General features: G+C 45.3%; 1 protein-coding gene across 8 annotated transcripts; it reads right to left on the bottom strand.

The window, feature by feature from the left end:
* Positions 1-197: 197 nt before the first annotated feature.
* AMPD1 (adenosine monophosphate deaminase 1) lies at positions 198-18,419 on the bottom strand. 8 transcript variants are annotated; one of them, XM_083444346.1, is made up of 15 exons: positions 18,257-18,419; positions 12,527-12,704; positions 11,102-11,267; positions 8,940-9,105; positions 6,944-7,163; positions 6,385-6,514; positions 5,385-5,579; positions 5,064-5,195; positions 4,791-4,954; positions 4,011-4,137; positions 3,447-3,610; positions 2,102-2,222; positions 1,499-1,672; positions 1,259-1,369; positions 198-471 (listed from the first exon to the last, which is right to left on the bottom strand). In XM_083444346.1, the coding sequence occupies exons 2-15, from the start codon at positions 12,688-12,690 to the stop codon at positions 313-315; spliced, it is 2,193 nt and encodes a 730-aa protein (XP_083300472.1). In that variant the 5' UTR covers positions 12,691-12,704; positions 18,257-18,419; the 3' UTR covers positions 198-312. The 8 variants fall into 8 exon arrangements, with proteins under 8 accessions (XP_083300472.1, XP_083300470.1, XP_083300469.1 ...); XM_083444344.1 differs by having other exon boundaries at positions 18,261-18,419; XM_083444343.1 differs by having other exon boundaries at positions 12,527-12,728; positions 18,261-18,354.
* Between the last annotated feature and the right edge of the window lie 4,158 nt (positions 18,420-22,577).

Genomic DNA, 22,577 nt, shown 5'->3' with positions numbered 1-22,577 from the left:
TATGTTCCTACTTTTTTTTTACAAAGCACTGAAATAAAATACAACAGTTCACACCAGGAAACAGGGGCTCCTGGATTCCTTTTCACATAAATATCTTTGTGGTATTCATGGCAAGAGATACCCAGGATGCAGCGCAAACTGCACCTTGCTCGCAGAATGAAGGAGCGCAAAGAGTTTAGTAAACACACTGCACGTAATTTCTTTTAGACTGTATGTAATTTGAAACAACAGTGTTGGGGCCAATAATCCCTCACTCTCCATCTCTACAGTTGCCTGGCATTGAATGGCACTGCTCAAGCCTGCCATATGGTTCTATTCAATACTTTTCAGCCCTTCGGCTATAAGATCAAGCTCATAGCACCATGTCTCATAGCGGTAGGCCATGCGGATCTGAGCCACGTTGGTCTTGCGGATGTCATTGCCCTGAGGCCCCTCTTCTTGGTAATTCTTTCCCAGAATATGGAGCTTTTCCTGTGGAAATGATACAGTAAATGAGAGCCACCCCCTCACTCAGACTCCCATTCCCATCACCTTTTCCATAAAAAGAAAACCCTATTGCTTCCACTGCTTTCTTGTACCCTCTTTTGTTTGCTCAACCCTAGTTATATTCCCTCTTTTGTTTGCTCAACCCTAGTTATATTCCCAGCCACTAAGCCCTGAGGCAGTGATCTACTTTCACACAGCCACAGGGTACATACTGTGGAATAGCCACACTTAGTTAGCTCAGTTTTGACAAAGCATCTGTAAGATAAAACATCAATCTGTCATGTTCCACCTTTCACTTTTTTCCTCTCTCCATAGTCAGAAAATTCAGTGAAAAATCTCCACAGTCTTCCCTGGTGTAGATGGCCTAGAAATTTTACAGAATTCGAACTAGCCATTTCCATCTCTAGGAATTGGCTATATTACTTCAATGCTTCCTTTTCCAAATAGCATTGTCTTTCTTTTTTTTTCCTTTCCCCCACCCCCTAGATTGCAGTGGGGAGACCATTGCAGTGAGGAACCATACTAGATGCAGTGAGTAGGCAGTATTTAGCACTATTCCCCCCAAAAATTTTTTTCCAAATGAACCTCCCTTCCCAAAATGGCAGCTGAGGAAAGTGGTACTGATCATTTGGCTACAGATTGTTAGAAGTCTAGAACCAGAATTGTTATTCCACTTGGAGCTCAAAGCAGAACAGCAGTGACTTGGTGCTGCTAAATCACCCATATCAGGGAGCACTCTATACCCCTTTGAGATTTCCATTAAACACCATACCTCATGAGACAAGCCAGATTGCAGAACACTGTAGCGCGCAATCTCACACATGTCACAGGTGCTGAGCTTGAAGACCTGGGCAGCAATGGCATATTCTTCCATGAGAGGCTCCTGGGGAATAAAAAGTGAAATACAAAGTGTAGCCATTGCAAAGGTTATCGCAGAAGCTGCAATGTATCCCCCTGAACGCTAGCTGCCCTCACATTTCTGAGAGCAAACAGCAATCCTAGGAAAGCCTACCTTGGTGTAGTGGAACTGCATAGGGTCATCAGTGGATAGAGACACCATTAAGCCCTTCTGGTGGAAATCAAGAAGTGGGTTCTTGGCATATTCTAGGAAGAGGCTGTTGTTGCTGAGTGGGGACATGGCAATGGGGATCTGGGCTAGGTAGTACAGATACTGCAGCACAGGACTCTGCAAAGAGACATGGCAAGGATAGATCAAACCGAGGCAGGTATCAGGACCTCTATTCCCTCCCGACAAACATCATGAGAATGGGCTTCCAGGTTCTTTCTAAATGGGAGTCATTTTGTCTCTGTGCTCTAGATGCAGTGCAGAATTGCCTGCACTGTTCCTTAGTTACTTCTCAGCACCACATGCCAAGTACAAAATCCAGACTTTCCCAGTTCTGGGCCCACCAAACATCCATGGCAGGATCTTAACACTTAGGAGACATCAGCAGCTTGTGGAGGAGTCCCATCAAGTTCTGCCAGGTCACAAGGCTCCCTTGAAAAGGGATGCTCCGAGAATGGGCTAGATGGATCAGTGATAACTCCACTGGTGTAACATGAGCATGAAAGGACACCTGGGGATCTCCACAGCCCAGCACATCTTGCAACTAACCTTCTTGAGGTTCAGACCATGGGAGATATTATCTGCAGTCATGAAGGCAGCCAGCAGGTGGGTGATAGCACCAGCTTCTCCACAGTGAGGACGAAACAGAAAAGTGTTCATTCCACGTTCCCTGAGGGTGACAAGGCAGCCTTTATGCAAAACCCAGATCACTGGACACATCTAGCATGATTTAGGAAGCAACCATCAGATGGCCCCAGACAGCTTTCTACTTGAAGGGACCAAACATGCTGGTGTAATGCTGGGATTAGCAAGCAGCAGGGACTTCACTTTTGTGCTTTGCATTGGTGAATGATAAAAATCCATGTTAACATGCAGATGAGTGTACTGTAACTTCTCTGCTCCACAGCCACATAAATCCAGTTGCTTTTCTGCCCACAAAGTTAATACATGTTTGAAACTCATGCAGGGCGGGGGGGGGGGGATAAATTGGGGGTGCAGTTTGGTTGAGAGAAGCTGCAAGCACAGAAAGGATTAAGCAATCCTTCACTGCCTCTTTGTATTAAATTGACCTTTCTTAAAGCATTTTCCTCTTCTTTATAAAAGCACCTGTCTTGTTTCATCACAGTTGTCTGCAGATAATATTTAGTTAGGTCCCAGTCTCATTAACTCTTTTAATAGTATTATTATGGTGTATAAAACCCATTCTCAAACTAGCAAAGGAAAAAATATATAAATATCTGAGAGAGATTATTTCAGCAGTCCTGGTCTTATTATATGAAGTCATTACTTTTGCCAACACTAGATTGGATCCTTACTTAGTCCTCAGTTCACATAAAGGAGGAGTGGCTTTCACCAACTCCCCCTTTCATCTTGAGCTCCCTACTGCACCATTCCTAAGGGCCCCCCAATCCCCAAGAGCAGATTTTGGGGAAATGCAGGAGGCTGCAGAGGGAGAGAAGAGGCGGCAAACCTCTTTTATGTAGATGTGAATTCTGTTTCATTTACAGAAGGCAGGTTAGAATCCAAGCATTTAAGTCTAGCAGAACCTGGAACTGTGCCTCTTGGGGCTTTGGATCAATGAAGGCAAAGGATTGATGCCGTCAAGCTCTTGAAATGCAATATGCTTTAGTCAGGGTTAGTGGGAGGTCTTATCAGAACCAGCAGAACTAGGAGTGTTACTCCTGCTAAAGCCGTGGTTTCTCAAACTTGTTGTTGTACTATAACACCCATCATCCCTGGCTAGCAGGACCAATAGTTAAGGATGAAGGGAGCTGTAGTCCAACAACAGCTGGAGACCCAAGTTTGAGAAACACTGTACTAAATGTTGGCGCAGGTTATTTGTAATCGAAGCCTTTCACCTGGCAATAATCCTTCTGCCCAGGCTGGGACTCACCGTCGGAGATGATTGAGGACCATGATGTTGGCATACATGTAGTACACATAGTATGTATAGGAGGGGTTCTTCTCATGGGACCACTCCTCCGGCTTGGGGCTCTTGGTGCTGAACATGTGTCCACTGTGCTTGGACTCATCATCCACACTGTCAAAACCGGTAATCTGCAAATCGTACAATTGGTTCTGAGGAAGGGACCAACTCCAAAAGCAAGTCCACCTTCACCAAATAACATGAAGCCGATAACCTCTAATTCCCATCACCCAAGAGTCACCCTCTGCTGCAGGGGGACAGAGTAGCCACCTCTGTCCAAGGTGCTACCTTGTTGAAGCTGGAAGACTGGAATCCAGTAGTGGTTAGGTGTTGTCATTTCTTATGTAGTATCTACCAGGCATCACCTTCAGTGAGGTGGACCCTTGGCCAGATCTGGTTGACAATATGCTAACTTAGATACACCCTCGGGTTTCTGGTGCTGTATTGGCCACTCTGTCACCTACTTTCAAAGAGCAAAGCCTGTCACTACCTAGGATTAGGCCCAAGGTGCCTCTGGGCAACAGTACTCACATGGCGCAGAAACACACTCAGCTCCTTGTTGTCCTGTGGGTTGATTGTCGCCTGAAATACTGGCACAAAAATGTTCTCCAGCATCTTCCCAAAGTGTGGCAAAAAGTTCTTTGACCTGAACACATCACTGAGAGGAGACAGAAACACTTCTGCTCATTTCCACATCACTTACGTGGGACGTTTGAGAGAAAGGAAAATGTAAGCGGGCTGCAAATGGCAGAAGCAACTGAGATGAAGCAAGTGAACTCAGTCCTGAAGCACATACTTTGTCCCAGCTGTGTCCCAGCTCCCTGCTCATTTTGCTTTGCCCCATAGAACCCAAAGGAAACCAAAGAAAATCCAGATAGTGTCATGGCCCTGGCCTTGAACTCAATCAGAGTCAGAGGAAGAAGAGCCAGCCAAACTCAGGGCTATGATACTACCAGGTAAGGAACTGAGCCAGGCTCCTGCTACTGAACCTGAGACTAGTGGTCATAAGACCTGAGCCAGAATCCTTGTAGATGGCATCCCCTGAGTCCAGTCCCCTTGAAGGATCCAATATTCTCCCACTCCACTGCACCTGCCCAAGACCATAGGCAACACACTAGGAAACAGGCATGGAAAGGAAGAGAAACCTTCACTTTCAGGCCAGGAGATAGGGGAGAGAAGGGAAGTACTGAAGGGGTAGGGTGCATGGAGGGGCCCATAATGAATGAAAGAGGAGGAATCTAGATTAATCAGATCTATACATGGAATTTGGCACTTCTGACCTGATCAAACTTTGCCCCCGCCAGTACTTACTAGATTCTGGGCACTTGGATCATCCACTTCATATTGGGTGAATAAACACGGTGTGCGTTGAACCAGCTGGCTAATTTTGGCCACTCTTCCGGTGAACGCCCATAGATGGAGAGCCGTGGCTCTGCGTACTGGTACTTGGCATCCTCCAGGTCAGAGCCAACCTCCTGCGAAATAAAAAGGGAAAGGGATTACCTGATCTACTTCCATGAACTGGCCTTATTCTCAGTCTACCAGCCGCACAGACACAAACCCTTGCATACCATAGTCTCTAACCTTGATGATGGTGGCAAAGTATTCGCCATTGATGGCATTTTCAGACTTGAGGTAGAGATCACGCAGCTCACTGGCACCCACCGGGTTATACTTGGCGTTGAACTTGTCAAAGCGCTGGAAGGTCTGCCGGCCCTGTGACACGGAGAAGGAGGAGGAGAAGTCATTGGCTAGATGCACAGAGCAAAGAATACTTGTAGGAGGTAGAGATGGCGGGGCAGCAACAGCAGGGGGGGGGAGTAATTAGCCACAGCCAGTCATATGACAGAGACCATGGGGAAGGGTGGGAGATCTCCTGTACTGGAAAGGAAAAGCAGGACTCACTGCGTGGACGTCAAGGGAGTCCACAGTCAGGTCATAAGGGTGAAGATTGAGCTGCTCAAAAAGCTGCTTGAGCGTCAAGGTCTTGTCCTTGGATTTGTACACAACCCTTTCAGAATTTTCCCGGTAAGACTTCTTAATGAATCGCAGCAAGTGCTTCTGGTTCATGCAAGCTGCAGCATGGATGTGCGTGTCGATCTGTTAAGAGAAGAGAAAGGTCAGCCTAGGAGGTGATGGTGACTGCAGATGCCTCCCTCCCACAGAACCCACCACAGCAATGATATTGGAGGAGGCACTGATGAGGTACATCATTGTACCTTAAGGCCAGGGTACCTAACCCACAACTTGCAGGTCTCATTCATCCCCCACAACCCTCTCCAGTTTGCCTTTAAAAAATAATAGTTAAATGCTGTATTTTATTTTATTTTATTTACTGCCCCTATTGGCCTTCCACTGTGACACCAGACATTTTTGTACCTCTTAATGCACTCCCACTGATTTTGCAGAGGGAGGCCAGAATGTGATATTATGGTAATATTACGGTGCCACATGTGTGTGGGGGGTTTGTGGCCATCCAAGGCCCCCCCAAATGTTGTAAATTAAAATAATAATATTTAAAAATATGTTTACTGACTACTTCTCTTCTGGCAGCACTGGGTCCGAAAGGTTTTGTTAATCCCCCAAACCCCCAAATCCATCCATTACGAATAAACATTAAAAAAAAAAAATTAAATTAAAAAAGATACTGACCATTTATTATTATTATTATTATTATTTGAATTTATATACTGCCCTATACCCAGAGGTCTCATGGCAGTTCACATAATAAAATAAATATCCTTTGCTGTAATTTTTATGATCCCGCAAAATTTGCCCTTTAAAAAAATATTGGCCACACTCACATCTACACTTTGGCCACACCCACTTTGATCTGCAGCCCCAGAGGGTGACAAAGATCAGCCACTCCTGCTTGAGGAGGCAACACCTTGGACAGATCCCTCACCTTACGGCAATTATAGAAGTCCCGATGGGGGTTGTTCTTCAGCTCCTTCATCTCTTCCATCTCATTCAGCATCTCATGCACACTGAACTTGGAGGAGAGGAACCGAAGGCGTCGGTGTGTGTAGGTTTTGCTGCAACAGTCAAAGGAAAGAGCATCGTCTCGAATAAGCCACTCGCAGAATAAGTGACCGAGCCCAGGTTCACCAGCTTGCCAACGCAACCAACATTTGCCAGCCAGAAGTAACCCTGCTGCTGTCACACGACAGCTTGATAAAGGTCACATTCCAGAGCAAGTGACCCGAGACAGCAGAAGTCATTGCAACAGGGATATATGCGTGCTGCCTTGGGGTGGCTTGACTTTTGCCCTTTTCCTATTCAGGGCAAACCCAGGACAGCAGCAGGCACCTTAGGCAGCAAACCCTGGGCATCAATAAAAGGAAGCACATTGGTTGTTAGCTCACTGTTACATTTTTCATTGCAGGCTGGGTGCCCTTTGGATTTTGGATCTCTTGGGCTGGCCCTGCTTATGCGCGAAGGGGCCACACCTCCGAGACACTTACACAGGTCCCTGAGCTATAAGGGCCAGCAGGAAGTTCATGTCATCAATGAAGACATCCAGGTTAGGGTAGGGCAGGTCCTTGGGCTCTCCCCTGGCAGCAGCAGCTTTGTCAGCATAGATGTATACCACACCTTCTTTCATTTCCACATGGTAGCCCAGATTCTCGGGCAAGTTGCCAGACTGGAAGGGATCTTCGTCTTTCTTCACAGGGGGAGAGAACACTAAAATCAAGAGGGAAATGCGCTAACGTTGAACAAGAGAAGGACAAAGGAAAAGGCTTGGGGGTCTTTAGCATGCTTGTCTTACAACTATCAACCTACAAGAATTAAATTCTGCACAGCTAAGGAAACCACATGACTGCCGGGACTGAGACTGGCTGAAATCCCCATGAGAGAACGCCACCACTATCCATCCCCTGCATGCAGATGCTTTTGCTACCATTTCTGTCTTTGTTTTAGCTAATTTTGGCTCCCGACTGCACGAGTATCCTTTAACAAGATGCCGCCTCTTGTAGCACAATCCTAAAATCCAATTTATTCTGCGTGACTAATAACAAGCTTAGGTGTGTTTTAGTAATTGCACATATCTTTTGTTTTGAGTGTGTAGTGAAAAGCATTCCCAGAAATGGGAAAGTCCTGCCTCCTCCTCAAAGGTGCAGCCTTTTGCTGTGGCAGTCCAGAAAGGCAGAAGGAGAAGCAGCACGGTCAGTGCTCTAGCCCTAAGATAATGGGTGCCTAGGCTTTTCATACCTCACACCAGGGCTAGCCAACACAGTGCCTTTCATTTATTGCTGGACTACAGCTCCCACCACCCCTGACCACTGGCCATGGTAGCTAGGGCTGATGGGAGTTGAAGTCCAACAGCATCCCAAGGTTACCCTGTCGGCTATTCCTGCTTTACATCATATCCTCATTTGATTCACAGGCCCCTTTTCATGTTGTATGTAGATGGAGCTGATATCATGGAAGTCTAGACCAGAGAATTAAAGTCTGATTCAGGTGCAGACTAAGAAAAATACCCCTTTGCACATGTTTTTCATGCAGTAGGTTTCTTGCTCAATTCTAGCCCTCTCTAGTTAAAAAAAAAGGATCAGATGGAGGATGGTATGAAGGAACCCTAGCTAAGATGTCTTTTGGAAAGCCTCTGCCAGTCACAGTAGACAACAGCAGGCTAGATGATGCGGTGAAAGGGAGTTTCCTATATTCCTACCTGTTATGAACAAGCCTGTGTGATAGAAGCATGAGAACTCCACTTAGGCCAGGCTGTTCTTTGTAACATGGGAAAACAGGGGGGTGAGATTGAAAATGGTAGACTGGGTGAGTCACCAAAGCTAAGCCAAAATATGGCATGATACTGCACACTGGAAAGAAGTCCAGCACAAGAAATACAGCCCTAAGGCCAAGGCTACATGTCATTCAGACTCACTGACTACCTGACAGTATTACAGTAAATCCAAAACGATACTTGCTCAGATAAGAATGTGAGCCAAGGTGGAGGGGGTGTGTGTGCCAAACCTCTACAACTCCATCTGGGAAGCTCCTCTCCTCAAGTCTTTGCAAAGGCCTGGCTCTCACTGGCCCCGGCAGAAAGCTGCTCTCACTGTGCTCTTACTTCTAAGTAAGGAAGGCCCATAGCTCAGTGGTAGAGCATCTGAATGGAAGGCAGTGGACTCCAGGTTCAACCCCTGGCCATCTCCAGGCAGGGCTGGAGGAGACTCCTGTCTGAAACCCTGGATTGCTGCTGCCAGCCAGTGTAAACAATACTGAACCAGTTGGACCAACAGTCTAAGGCAGCTCCCTATGTTCGTAAGTGTTCTGCATGCTCAGCACACCAGCTCTGCACAGACAGGAGTGTGGTTTGTTTGTTTTTTTAAAAAAAGATTAAAGCAGCTAATGCAATTCTCCACAGTGCCCTCCATACACCTGCTGTCTTGCTCTGGGACACACCCACAAGCCCAGTCACCCAGTACAGCCTGCACAGCCTGCCTGGGTACTTACCTGGAAGCAGGTCGTCATTTGACTTCCACACCTCACTTTCAATAGTGCGCAAGAACTGGGAGGGAGTCTTGGGGAACCGCTGGAAAGATTTGTGCATGTACTTCTCCCGGATACACAGGGCACGGTACAGGCCTCTGCAGACCACTTCAAAATCCTCCACTGTCACCTGTGGAAATATTTGTTAAAACTTCTTGCACTGATAAAAAAAGACAGAAATTACAAAACAAAAGGGGGGAAAACCCAGGTGTGCTGAAAACCACAAAAGGGCAGTTTAGCCCTATTCCACACCTTCCAACATTTCTCTAATGAAAATAGAGACTTCCCCTTCAACATTTCTCCAATGAAAATGGGGATGCCCTATTCCAAACCCTCTGACATTTCTCCAGTGAAAATAGGGACAGCCTAAGGAAAAGTGGGACATTGTGGGGTCAAATCAGAAACCAGGATGACTTCTGTAAATCTGGGACTGTCCCTGGAAAATAGAGACCCTTGGAGGGTCTGTCATAGGAATAATAAATGATACAGATAATACAGCAGGCAAGGAAAGGGGATTCTCAGATTTCAAATCATGCAAAAACCAAAATGCTCATGGAAAGTGTGAGGCAAGACTGGCAAAGGCTGTAGCCTGAGGAGAGGTAGTGTGGCTGGTAGGGGGAGGGAGTGGCCTGTGGAGTATCCCAGTGACCAGATGGAGAGGCATGGGGGACACATTTGGCCCATGGGCCTAACGTTCCCTACTCTTGCACTGTGAGATCCTTATAAAGAGTGCTCTCCCAGCATGCCTGGTTGGAGGTGGTGGTGGGGATAACAATAGCAATGAGAATGAAGCAGGCCCAGCGTCAGCACATGGCAGCTATTGCAGCTCCCATGTCCCTGGCAGGGCCTGCCCTCGTTGAGCTCTAGTGGCTGCCATTTAGCTGGCGTCTGCCATTTTATTTTCCCCACAATGCTCTGGGCCATCACAACTCCTGGGCCAAGGTAAGGAAAACAAAATGGCCGACATCGGGATATTGTCATTCACAGGAACCTCTCTGCTCCTTACAATAAGAAAGAAAGAAAGAAAGAAAGAAAGAAAGAAAGAAAGAAAGAAAGAAAGAAAGAAGAACCACTGTTTCGCAATGCTGCAAAGGAAGTCCACCCAGGAGGGAGGCCACAGCAAGAACTTTGCTTAAACCTGGAGCCGTCTGTGGGATAGAGTCCAGTATGGTTGCTCGAGTGAAGGAGAGAGTACAGAGTATATTCCAGCAGCAGCCATGTCTTCCAATAACCCACCAAGGCTGGAAATGAAAGGCGATCAGGGACATGGCAGGATCCAGCTGTTGGAGCTATTTTGAGCACCAGGATGTTCCCACTTCAATTTCATCAATATCCCTTGACCCAGCAAATCCCCCCATATTTGATTTATTTCTCAACAGGTTCAAGTTAGGCCACTCAAAACACAGACACAGCTAGCCTAAGGACACAGCTAAGGTTAGTTGTAGGAGTGCCACTGAACTCTGCCTCCTCCCATTCCATTTCGGGGCTGTGTTTCTTGCAACTTGAAATGGGGGGGAGTATGGGGGATGAAGATCTGGAAAGAACAGCAAGCCTTTTCTACGTGATCGGGGTTTGTGCCCAATAAATGCGCCTTTGTTGCCCATCTACTGCATAAAGCCAGCAGATATTCTTTCTCAAGGCAGTGCTGGAGGAGGGGAGTGGACCACATTTTCCAAGTGCTCTGTAAGCACAATGCTTGATTATATCCACTTCATGACATTTTTGTTTTGGAGGGCTATTTTTTAAATTCTCTGAACACACTTTATTTTACTTCCCTTGTCGATCCCACTTGCAGTTAGCACACACACTATACATTTAAAACACCCCCAAAGAAACCTGGGAATTGTAGTTTACCACTGAGCTACAAAACCCAGCATCCTTAACAAACTACAAGTGAGGTCTGCTTTAAATATATGGTGTGTACCAGCCCTGAACAGACTTTTTAATATTATTATTATTCAGAGAAGCCCTGAAAAACAGGAGGATTACCTCCCCCCCCCCCCCATGTTGCAATGTTGCAACTGAAAAGTCAGTATTGGGAGTACCACATCTAACAAAATGGAAGAAGAGGCAGCAGAATAGGCTCGTCCATGATAGGAGATGGTTTGGCACCTCCAGCTACTGACCCCTGCAGCATAGTCGCCCGTGATCTGAACACGCTGGAATTTGGGAACAGCTTGATACGAAGCGCTGCTGGAGATGACCTCATCTAAGGTGGACAGTTTGGTTGAAGACTTTCCTGCAGTAGGAACAAGCAGTGCAATGGTCTTCAGCCGCAAGAGCCTCTTCTTCCTAGGAGGGATGAAGAAAAGGAAAGCAACACAACTGTAAACTCATTTCATATAGTTTTGTCTATGCTTTGGCAGCAATCATCTGTATTGCATGGTCAGTTCACCATACACTTCCCATAGCTCTGGCTACATTGAAAGTTTGGCTGATATTTCATGATCCTGGAGGGGGGTAGCAAAGGAATATACAAATGTCTTTATATACTGTATTGTGGAAGGCCTTGTCAGTAATGGCACCCTGAAGACTGGCTGGCACCTACCATGCCTATTTTGTGGCACCAACTGAAGATCTATCTCTTCCTCCAATTCAAAAAGAGGAAGTGTTAGTGGTATGTTTTAATTACATTTTATTGTCTTTTGTTGTTGTTGTTGTGATCTGCCCAAGGATCACTTGTGATGAAGCTGAACTATACATTCTATGAATATATTCAGAACTAGCATCTTTCTGGTGTGGTTTTGGACCTTCTCTCTGAATTGACTAGCTTCTTCAGCAAATTTGTAATCTGCATCTAAAGACATTTCCACAAGGAAGCAGAGCATACAAATTATGGGGTCAGAGTAAGTCACTGAGGAATAGGAGCAAAGTGCCACTGCTCAGGTAGTACTGACAATTGGCACACTTATGGAAATCAAAAGGACAAATAAGACCATGGCTTTCACACTTGCTTGTAGTGAAAAGCTACCTATCTGCCATCATTATCACATGGAAATACTCCATTCTTCCATAGGAAGGCAATGTGGCTGAGAATATATCTGCTCAAAACTGTTCAATGCCTAGAAACATAGGGCAAATGCTACTCTTCCAACAATTCCAGCCAAGTGCCTTGGGGAATGTTTTATATCCACATCAGTTTTGAAAATCTACGTGAGCAAATGGTTTCGCTTTAAGCTAATCATCAAAATATTTAATCACTTGGTCTGCTCTGATGATTAAGGGGTGCTAGTACAGACAATGCACTCTGTGCTGGTGGCTGCTCCGACTGGAATTAGCCACTCTGTAGTTTCCCATAAACGCAAGTCTTCCAAGGTTCAGGAACCAGCTCTTTTCACATTCGTTGCCACCTTTCCTTAGTGTGAGTGCAAGTGTATCTGGCGCCTGCATTATGCTGCTTCAGAGGTACTGTGATCAGCACACATCTGGCACAGGATCTATCTGAGCCACACCTTACTAGGTTACCCATCCAATCTTTCATGGCTCCTCCTTCCTCAGCCCCAGTTTCCCATTATCCCACCAGCGCATGCACACATACACAGAACTCTCACTTTTTCCCAGTGTCACTTGAACTCTCCTCCTCTTTGATCATATGCTGTTGCATTTCATGATGTGATATGGGGCAGACATCCTCCACATCAAAGGGAGAGATTTCGTGCCGGCCCCCTTCATCCTTCACCTCTGAGGCAAAGACCTTCTCTGCGAAGGAGCGCATGGCATCATCCGTTTCTGTCAGGAGAAAGCAGAAGGTCACTAGGCCAGCTCTTGGTCACTGCGGGAGGATAGATCAATTGCGTCACTCAGCACACCAGCCCTGTGTACACTCAGAGGCCACCTCATGTCTGCATTCTCTTTGTACGCATGACAGGGAACTGATAGGCTAAAACAATATGTCACATGTGCTCTGAAACTGAAGACTTACCTGCACCACATTCCTGGGTGCAGCTTGATAGTTGTAGGGGAGAATGCAGCTACAGGGCTGCAGAGTATTTAAAAAGCTTACTTATCATGTGTCACACAATTGATCCATCAGCCTCAACATAGTCTACTTTGACCCAATGTCGCTGCAGGGTTTTAAGCAGGTAGTATTCTTAGCACTTCTACTGATAACCTTTTACAGTGAGATTCCAGGGCTTCAGTGAGGAAAGGTGAAACACCAGTGATGAATCATGGATGTGTTGGGGTGCATAAATGCTTCATGGAAGTGAAGACTGACAAGCTTGGTATCCACTCATGGCTCTAGATTCTGGATGGCTGGAGTCTGTGTTTCTCCATAGTCTGGAAATGTTTGTGCCTCTCTACACTGAGTATGATGCCATGGCAATGAGAATAAGAATGAAGCTGAATTGGGACTGATAGGTTTGGCTTTCTCAGCCAGTAAGTGTAGATGGCATCATCATAGTGGGTGCAACCTGCTTTGGACTATGAACTGGATCTAAGCTAAATTCCAAGCTAATGTGAAACCGGGTGACTTAGAAAAGAAGTGTCTTACCTGTTTTGGGCTTCCTCATTGTAGTCTTAGCCCGTTTTTGTGGAAATCAGAGCCTGGATATCACCTTTCTGCCACAGAGCAATGTGTACAGGAAAGGGCAACAGTCACAGATGTTTCTGCTTAGAGATCCCAAGGTGCACAATAAGGAGTGTTCACAAATAACTGTGGGGTCAGAGCTCCAAAAGGCAGGCTCTGATCTTTCAAACAGCCTGAGACGACTGCATGATGTTTCTTGTTGTAGTCAGCAATGATGGTGTATGCCGGTACAGTCCCATGTTATACAGATCTGTACAGGTCCTTCTGAGTATGCTTGTTGTGAGACCTTTCAGGTTATGGTGTTTCGCAGGACAGTCACTTCTGCTGAGAATCCAGCATTGGCTATGACTTACAATTTTATCGTCCAATTCTATGCATGTTTACTCACAAGTAAAAGTCACCATTGCCCAAGTAAGTGTGCCCAGAACTGCAGCCTTAGTACAGTCGTACCTTGGTTCTCGAACGCCTTGGTACTCAGACGTTGTGGTTCCTGAATGCTGCAAACCCGAAAGGGAGTGTTCCGGTTTGTGAATGTTTTTTGGAAGCTGAACATCTGACGCAGCTTCCAATTGAGTGCAGGAAGCTCCTGCAGCCAATTGGAAGCTGTGCCTTGGTTTTTGAACCATTTCGGGAGTCGAACGGACTCCCAGAACAGATTAAGTTCGACAAACAAGGTACGACTGTATCATACAAAAGGCTGCAGGGGTGTGTGTGTGTGTGTGTGTGTGTGCTCGCGCATGTGTGTATTGCTCTGGATCTTGGAAGGATGCAATTGATATTAAAAGCATATATTTATTACAGTGACTAACAAAACAGAGATATTGGGTGGTACCCAGCGAAGTGGTTCTCTTAGTGCAAGGACTTTGGACTGTGCAACAGAACCTCCCCTCTCTTACTTTCTTTGAGCGTCCCCTAAATCTGTTCTGAAGTTTTCTCCACCTCTTTGGAGCAGATTTGGGGAAGAAACGGGGGTGGGGAGGAGGAGGAGGGAAAGTTCCATTGCCCAAATGGAAATCCTTGCAATAATGGGATTAGTTACTGGATACATTAAATTCATATAGTAAAATGTTTTGGTGATCAGTGACTATTTTGCTGCCGAGAAAATGTTTTTCTATAAGAATTTAATATCTCAATCTCTGTAATCCATCCACACACGTAGGCTATCAGAAGAGCATGTTTGTGCAAGCACTGCTTTAATGGTGGACATTGAGGAAGCAGGGAAGTAATCTGGTTCAGCAGGAGATATGCAAGTGGAATAAGCAGGAAGGGCACAGGGTATCATGACAATGAGATGGGAATGCTAGAGGCCATGCAAATGGCAAGTTCATGCAATGCCACTTTCCAAACAGACAATGTGCATGGGGATTGAGCGGGGAATGAAGTCCACACTCACACCAGACTAGAAGGTTGGACATAAGGGGTCGTCGTCCTATTCCGAGTTCCTAAGTCCTGCCTAGAGACCTCTTGTGTTGTCAAAGCAGCCAGTGATCCGCATCTCAATTCCACAAGAACAGGGAAGCAACATTGTTCCCAGCAAATGCCCTTGCGGACAGGGGTTGCTGGGCAATGTGGCTCATGCTCAGCTGTGCACCCAGCGGTAGCCAGGCAGCCCAGAAAGACAGCCATTTCTCAGCAGGGCAATCTGTGCCAATGCCCAGTTTTTAGGCTGAAATGTAGTCATATACCAGGAACTTAATGAGCAGAGAACCTTAGAGTCCAACTATATAACCCAAGAGTCAAAGTGGACCCACTACCAAGTAACTCCAACCATCCACTCGTGTTCCTCTTTTCCCAGCAAGCAGGGTGCTTTTGAGGGTCCAGCTTAGTTGTAAAGGTAAAGGGACCCCTGACCATTAGATCCAGTCGTGACCGACTCTGGGGTTGTGGCGCTCATCTCGCTTTATTGGCCAAGAGTGTACAGCTTCTGGGTCATGTGGCCAGCATGACTAAGCCACTTCTGGCGAACCAGAGCAGAGCATGGAAACGCTGTTTACCTTCCCGCCGGAGTGGTACCTATTTATCTACTTGCACTTTGACGTGCTTTCGAACTGCTAGGTTGGCAGGAGCAAGGACCGAGCAACGGGAGCTCACCCTGTTGCGTGGATTCGAACTGTGACCTTCTGATCGGCAAGTCCCAGGCTCTGTGGTTTTACCCACAACACCACCCACGTCCCTGCCTTTAGTTGGTGCCCAGGTAAAAGACTTGGTGGAGAGAACTGGGCTCCAGCGTTCCTTTCTAGTATTGCAACTCAAAGGAAGGTATCTGAGCTCCTTGAAAAGGCAGGTTTAACGAAGGGCTGAATCATCCAGACTCATGAGGAAAGCACACCCCATGCAGGTCCCGTTATGACACCCTTCCTTCCTCCAAGCCCCATACAAGCTTTCTTCCCCACCCCAGATACATCAATAGCTCCTGGCAATGACTGCTGAGAAACGGACAGTCGCTGAGTTGCTGTGATCATTTGTCTTTTGGATATGATCAACTGCTTAACAAAGCAGCAGGCGGCACAAGGAAGGCCGAGTTATACTCACGTTTCTCGTCTGCTGTTTGAGAGTGAAATAAAATAAATGTAATCAGATCACAGGATGTAGCACCTAAAGTTTTTTTTAACCTTGTCCACATTTATATACAGAAATGAACATTTTTAATGAGCAAATGTTTGCAGAAATATATACTCTACATACCATAGTAGTTTAACAGCTCTACAATGGGAAAGAAGAACGGTTAAGAAAGCAATTTGGGACAACTTGCCCAGACATCCTGATATGACGGACGCAGCCTTTTAAATTCTACCTCAGAACCTGGGATTGGCACCACCAATATCCCTTTCCATGCATTTATTTGGATACAAGTGGGCATATGGAAGGGGCTTGTGAGGGCCTGAACTCAATGACTCCATGTATTCAAAAATACTGTTTTCACAGACTCTGTGCTTGTACATCTGAAGGTATATAGTTTCTTGTATGCATGATTTGGAACATTTGCCTACAAATGTAATACTCTCTTTGCAAATGGTAACTCTGAAAAGTGAACATATGGTGGTCTGGGGCATGGCTCTGATTACCACCTTCCATATATGCCAAAGTAATAATATGAAAAGATAATCCTTTAGTCCAGTAGTTTCCACACACAAATATTCTAAAACCTAAAACCTAGTATGTAGTACTTCTTAGAACAGTTGTTTGGTAAGGAGAAAATCAGCCTAGACTAGATTTTGTTCCACTGCTTTCCCCCAGGGAAAACCACTCATTAGCGCTCAATCAGAGCAAACAGCAATTCAGGTTTTCTCCAGATTGACATTTGCTCCAATTTAGCACTAGAGAGTGTGTTTTCCCTGGGGCTAGAGCGAGGCAAGAGGAAAACCGTTCAGATCCATGCCTACAAATCACAGGTCAAGCAGAAGTGTGTACGACCCCTTGGCTGGAGTGTTTCCAAGCATGGAAGATACCACTGTATCTGAAGGGGGTACAGACTGACAGTTTTTTTAAAAAGTTAGTGCGATATATCAGTTGAAAGTGCAACACAAAAATGTGGTCCAGGTCTTCTTAGTAGGCACCTGTGGGCATTATTCAGCATTTCTACCATTACAATGCTCTTCATTCTCCCCTGACAATTTATTAGCATGTCTACCAGTAGGATTCATCTTCTCAGCTCATTTGCTCAAAGGAAGTAAAAGGATACAGCAGCAAAACTTCCTATACTTCACCTTTTAAAAAAACATGCAAAAGTACAAACTGGAACCAAGGTCTGTGTGTTGAATATAACTGTCATACTCAAAGGGAAACTATTGCACCATTCGCTTTCTGTCAAATGAAATCAACAGACCTGAGGCTACCTGTTCATGTGGCAAGGACATTGTAGGAATATTTATGAGCTGTGGATATTTATTATTTTTATTTAAAAGGGAAGCATCTTTGTACTCTAATATGGTGGGAGGGGGGGAGAGAACAGAACCCTTTGATAACAACTTGAAATATTGGACAAAGAGAAAAGCGACAAAACACTTTTTAAATCCATTTTGTTTGCTGTAAGAAATGTTCCTTTAGGAGCATAACAAAATAAGAGCAAGTGGAAAGGATTATTTATGTAATTTTTAAGCTTATCAAAGGCTTAGATTTAATATGTGGATAGTTGCTGCTGCTGCTGCTGCTGCTTCAAAAAATGCAATAAATCTAATCAGTTTTGTTATAGTTTCCTTGGACCATGTTGCTATTCTGCTAGTAACAGCACAGAACCACAGAGTTGGAAGGCAACATGTTCCGATGAGGGTTTATTCAGGTCTTTTACGAGCCGACAGAGAGAAGCTAAATCCAACCCCCCTTTGGCTACTAGCCTGGTGCATGTCTTAATTACCTTGCTGCTAATGATAAGCCATTAAAGGTTACTGAAAACCCTTCAATTTCTCTTTTATCTGGCAAACACCAATGTCTAGGGGTGCTCCTGTATAAGTTTATCCAACCTCTGATAAATTTTTAACACAGCAAAACTGGGTTCTGCTGAATCGATTGGTCTCATCCAATTTCACTTCTGTGGCCTAAAAGCCACTTGCCTGACTGTCTATCCAAACTACTCATATTGGGAAGGCTAATGGCTCAAGCTCTCACTCCTTCCACCTCCTGTGCCCTGCACAACTTAAATAGGCAATCAGAGCTGCTTTGTGAATCCATTCTTGAGAGTCCGGCTATTGGCACCAGCCTCATCATAAAAGAAGGCTTCCTCCCAACTTGCCTAAGGCTATGTGGGAATTTAGACCTACCTGGAACTTTCACCTTCGGCATTTTCCCTACTACCTCAGGTCAGGAGAGTCCTGAGAAACCAAGTGTGGCGTGGACGAGTGGAAGAACGAAGCTGCACAACCACCCAACACTCATTTTACTATTTATCTCTGCTCTTGTAACCCAACTCTCCTCATCTAAAAGGAGTGAAGGAATACGCAGCAGACTATTTAAAGCTGCAGCCAGGCAAAGTCTCAGTTGTTAACAGGTGAAGCTACAGGCTTGGGGGTTAACTCTGTTTGTCCCGAGATGCATGGGCAGTAAATTTGGGAGCTCTGCTCCACCCACCACAAATCAGAGAATGTTGCCAGGATCATGGCCAGGACTGGGTGCTTTTGAGTTGGTCACAGGTGGCACCTATCACTGACTCTTGAATGGAGACCAGATTAGCACAACTATTTGTACTTATAAAAAAAGTACTGACTTTGCACCACAATCCTTTGGGATATGTTCAACACTGGAACTTATCTGCAGCGTCCTTTCAAGCAGTTTTTTGCCTCTTCAAAATCTGTATCCATCCAGGCTAGCAGTGGGTACTCTGTTCCCTTAGAGCAAGATTGCATGGCAAAACTAAGAAATATTGAATCCATCAATACATACCAAATATGTTTAGTGCTTTTTTGAAATGTTATTGTATGGCTTTATATGGCTCCATTCCTTCCTGAGAATGGATGCTCATGTTTCTGTGGTAGCCAGGGGTACATTTGTTTCATCTACCCTCTACTGAACCTACCCCTGTTTTATGATGTTACGTTATTTAATGTTATTGTATTTTATAACTAACTTCAATTGGTGTTAGTCATCCTAAGGGCTAGAATGGTGGGATATAAAATCAAATTTTAAAGCAAGGATAGCACAAGAAATGAGTATTATGACTACTGAAACAGGGCCAAGTATTTGAGTGGCCTTCCTAAAACGCTGCTTTGCTTCTGATGTACAAGCATGAAAACTATTTCCAGTCACCAATGTCTTCTGACCAGGCGCTCCAAATTCCTTATCCCCCATCAATTTAACCAAACCTTACAGCCAAGCCCAATGGCTCACTCTTTTGAATGCGCAAACTATTTGCACTCTATGGCTATCTATAAAGAGTGCATTTGCTTCTAATCTTTCTGCACTGAATGTCAACGGCATTAAATTTGCATCTGAAACCAAGAATGACCTTCAGGCTCTACAGTCTTGTTAATTCTCTTTTGAGTTCTTGCGCCTTCTTTTATCCAGAATATCAAATTAACTAGCTAAGCTTCCTTGGGGTCAGAAGGAAAAGGGTGAACAGAGAATGTGAGGATATGAGCAGAGCAGATAGACCCTTGTGCTCCATGATGGCTGTGTCCCATTGGCAGGGCTGTATTAAAAGTACATTTTCCTCCTTGGCTGGGAAGTTTCACTGCCTAACATCTCCTGGCATACATGTATATGCAAAAATCCAAGAGTTTTAAGACCAAGATTCTTGACCCAAGCAGTTGAGGCTTCTGCTCTTTTCACGTATGACACCAAGATGTGGCAGGCTTTTTGAGATTAGACATTCAGGCTGAAGCGGCTGTTGATGCACAGAACTAGGGTGCTGCTGAGACCAATGTGTATATTCCATGCTGAAACAAGGTAAGGTAAAAGGTAAAGGACTCCCAGACGGTTAAGTCCAGTCAAAGGCGACTATGGGGTTGCGGCACCCATCTCGCTTCAGGCCAACGGAGCTGGCGTTTGTCTGCAGACAGCTTTCTGAGTCATGTGGCCAGCATGACTAAACCACTTCTGGCGCAACGGGACACCGTGGTGGAAACCAGAGTGCATGGAAACGCTGTTTACCTTCCCTGCCACAATGGTACCTATTTATCTACTTGAACTAGTGTGCTTTCGAAGTGCTAGGTTGGCAGGAACTAGGACAGAGCAATGGGAGCTCACCCTGTTGTGGGGATTCAAACTGCCGACTTTCTGATCGGCAAGCCCAAGAAGCTCAGTGGTTTTAGACCACAGCACCACCCGGGTCCTGTGCTGAAACAAAGTGGCAGCTGAGGACAACGTCAGCTCAGGTACATCTAGGTAAAGGCTTCATACTTTACACTAGGAAAAAGAAAGAGGGAAGCAAACGAATGGGAGAAGTGCACTGCACAGACATTTCCCCAGTGCAATAGTAATTCCTGCATTGCAGGGGGTGGACTAGATGATGCTCACAGTCACTTCCAACTCTACAATCAGGGTTCAAACGTAAGGTCTCACTCTTGGCGGCACAGCTTCATTTTAATTCAGATATTGCCATGAGTGCTCTGCCTGTGATTGTAATTCATAAAAACTAATTGTTATCTCTAGCAGAAGTATGGGAAATGCTGTTTCTGTTTGTACACTCGCACAAATAGTCCACACATCACAGACTAGCTCTTACTACTCTTTCTTGAAGCAACAGCCCTTGTCCAAGTCACACTTGCATGTGGTCATATCAGATAACTAAGGGATTGAATTTCCTCTGCGTGGCAAGCATTGGAAGCCACCAGCCAGCTCCAGTATTTAGGGAGAAGTAAACATACGTAGATTCTACTGGCTCCTTTCTGATAATTTATACCAGAGTAAAACACACCTGCAGCAGCTTTAGAGGCAGAATGAGAACTGCTTTTGACAGGTTGTTTTTGACTATGTCCTCCCAGAGCATTGGCCATGCTGGCTGAGGCAAGTTCAAGAACATCTGGAGTGCCACAGGTTTCCCATTCCTACTTTAGAGGAAAGGGATGAGCTGTTACAGTCACCAAAAACAACAACACAAAAAACCCTCTGCCCATTTAGTGTACCAATTCAACAGTACAGTTCTGTAATTGTTCTACCCAGCCACTACGATTCAAAAAAAGCTGGTAGGACACGTCCTGCATAACATTTTCCTGGTTAGTGTTTCTCCTTCAAATGAGCTTCTTCACACTGCTTCTACAGAACCAAACTTAGAATAGAATCATAGAGTTGGAAGAGACCACAAGGGCCATCGAGTCCAACCCCCTGCCAAGCAGGAAACACCATCAGAGCACTCCTGACATATGGTTGTCAAGCCTCTGCTTAAAGACCTCCAAAGAAGGAGACTCCACCACACTCCTTGGCAGCAAATTCCACTGTCGAACAGCTCTTACTGTCAGGAAGTTCTTCCTAATGTTTAGGTGGAATCTTCTTTCTTGTAGTTTGGATCCATTGCTCCATGTCCGCTTCTCTGGAGCAGCAGAAAACAACTTCTTCAACAGAGAGGTAAAACAACAGTGTTCTCATGAAAACCTTTCTGGCTTTGTTGCTTATCATTTTGCAGTACCCACCAAAGTGCATTTATGCTTTCCCCTTGAGCTCCTGTGAGAGGAGCTTGCAAATCCGAGAAAATGTGTCAACATGGCAAGCGAGTCTAGGAATTAAAGGTCTCAATGTCCTGGGCACCTAGAAAAGGGGTGGCAAACACCACTAAAATCTGACTAAGCACCATATAGGTATTACTCACCTAGGAACAGATAATCCACATTTCTTAGCGACCGCTGACCCGTGTGCAAAAATGTGACTTCAAGGTAGAAGCAGACTAGGGTTTGTCATCCATGACATCTAACCCAAAATAAGTTTTGAATTCACATTGAAGATAAACTGAATCCACTGCGGCCCTTTCAAAAGCAGAAAGTGCAAGTGCTTGGCAGAGGGAGGATTATAGGCTCTAAATTCCCAACAATAGAAGTCTTGTTTGCCCAGATGGGCTTATCCCACTAATCAGACTGTAATCTGTGGACACAGGAGAAATTGTAGCTTTGTGCTCCCTTAGGAAAAGCGATGCCCCTTAAGGTAAAAGAGAAATCATTCATTTATTACATCCCAGCCTTTCCCCAAGTTGCTCTCCTCAAGGACCTCTGGCTTAGCCTCACAAGCCTGTGAAGACTATGCTGAGTAATTGGCCCAAGTAAGCATAATGGCTGACTGGAGATTTGAGCACAGATCTCCTCCAGTCTGACATTCTGACCACTACACCATGCTAGCTTTCATATCAGCCTTTACTCGGGAACTTTCCACCATCACCCATGTATAACTAATGGAGAATCTCTAGTCCAGCTACAAAGTATGATTTAGGAAGGGGAAAACCCTCTAAGCTGAAGAGAGAACAGGAAACCTAGAGACTTCCCCCATGAGAGACTTATCTAAAGCAAGTGGGAGGTGAAGATAAAGACAGATAAGTGTAAATCAATTTCCTTACTGTCAGGCAGCGTCTATGACACAGCAGCAGGCTTGCTGTGGTTTGATTGAGTAATATAGGGTTCAGACCAGTTCAGATCACTCCGTCATTACTTATAGATTTA

Source organism: Podarcis tiliguerta, assembly GCF_965153285.1.
Source record: "Podarcis tiliguerta genome assembly, chromosome: 6".
Lineage (NCBI taxonomy): Eukaryota > Metazoa > Chordata > Lepidosauria > Squamata > Lacertidae > Podarcis > Podarcis tiliguerta.
Note: the sequence above shows the minus strand (reverse complement) of the source record. Positions and strands in the feature narration are given on the sequence as shown.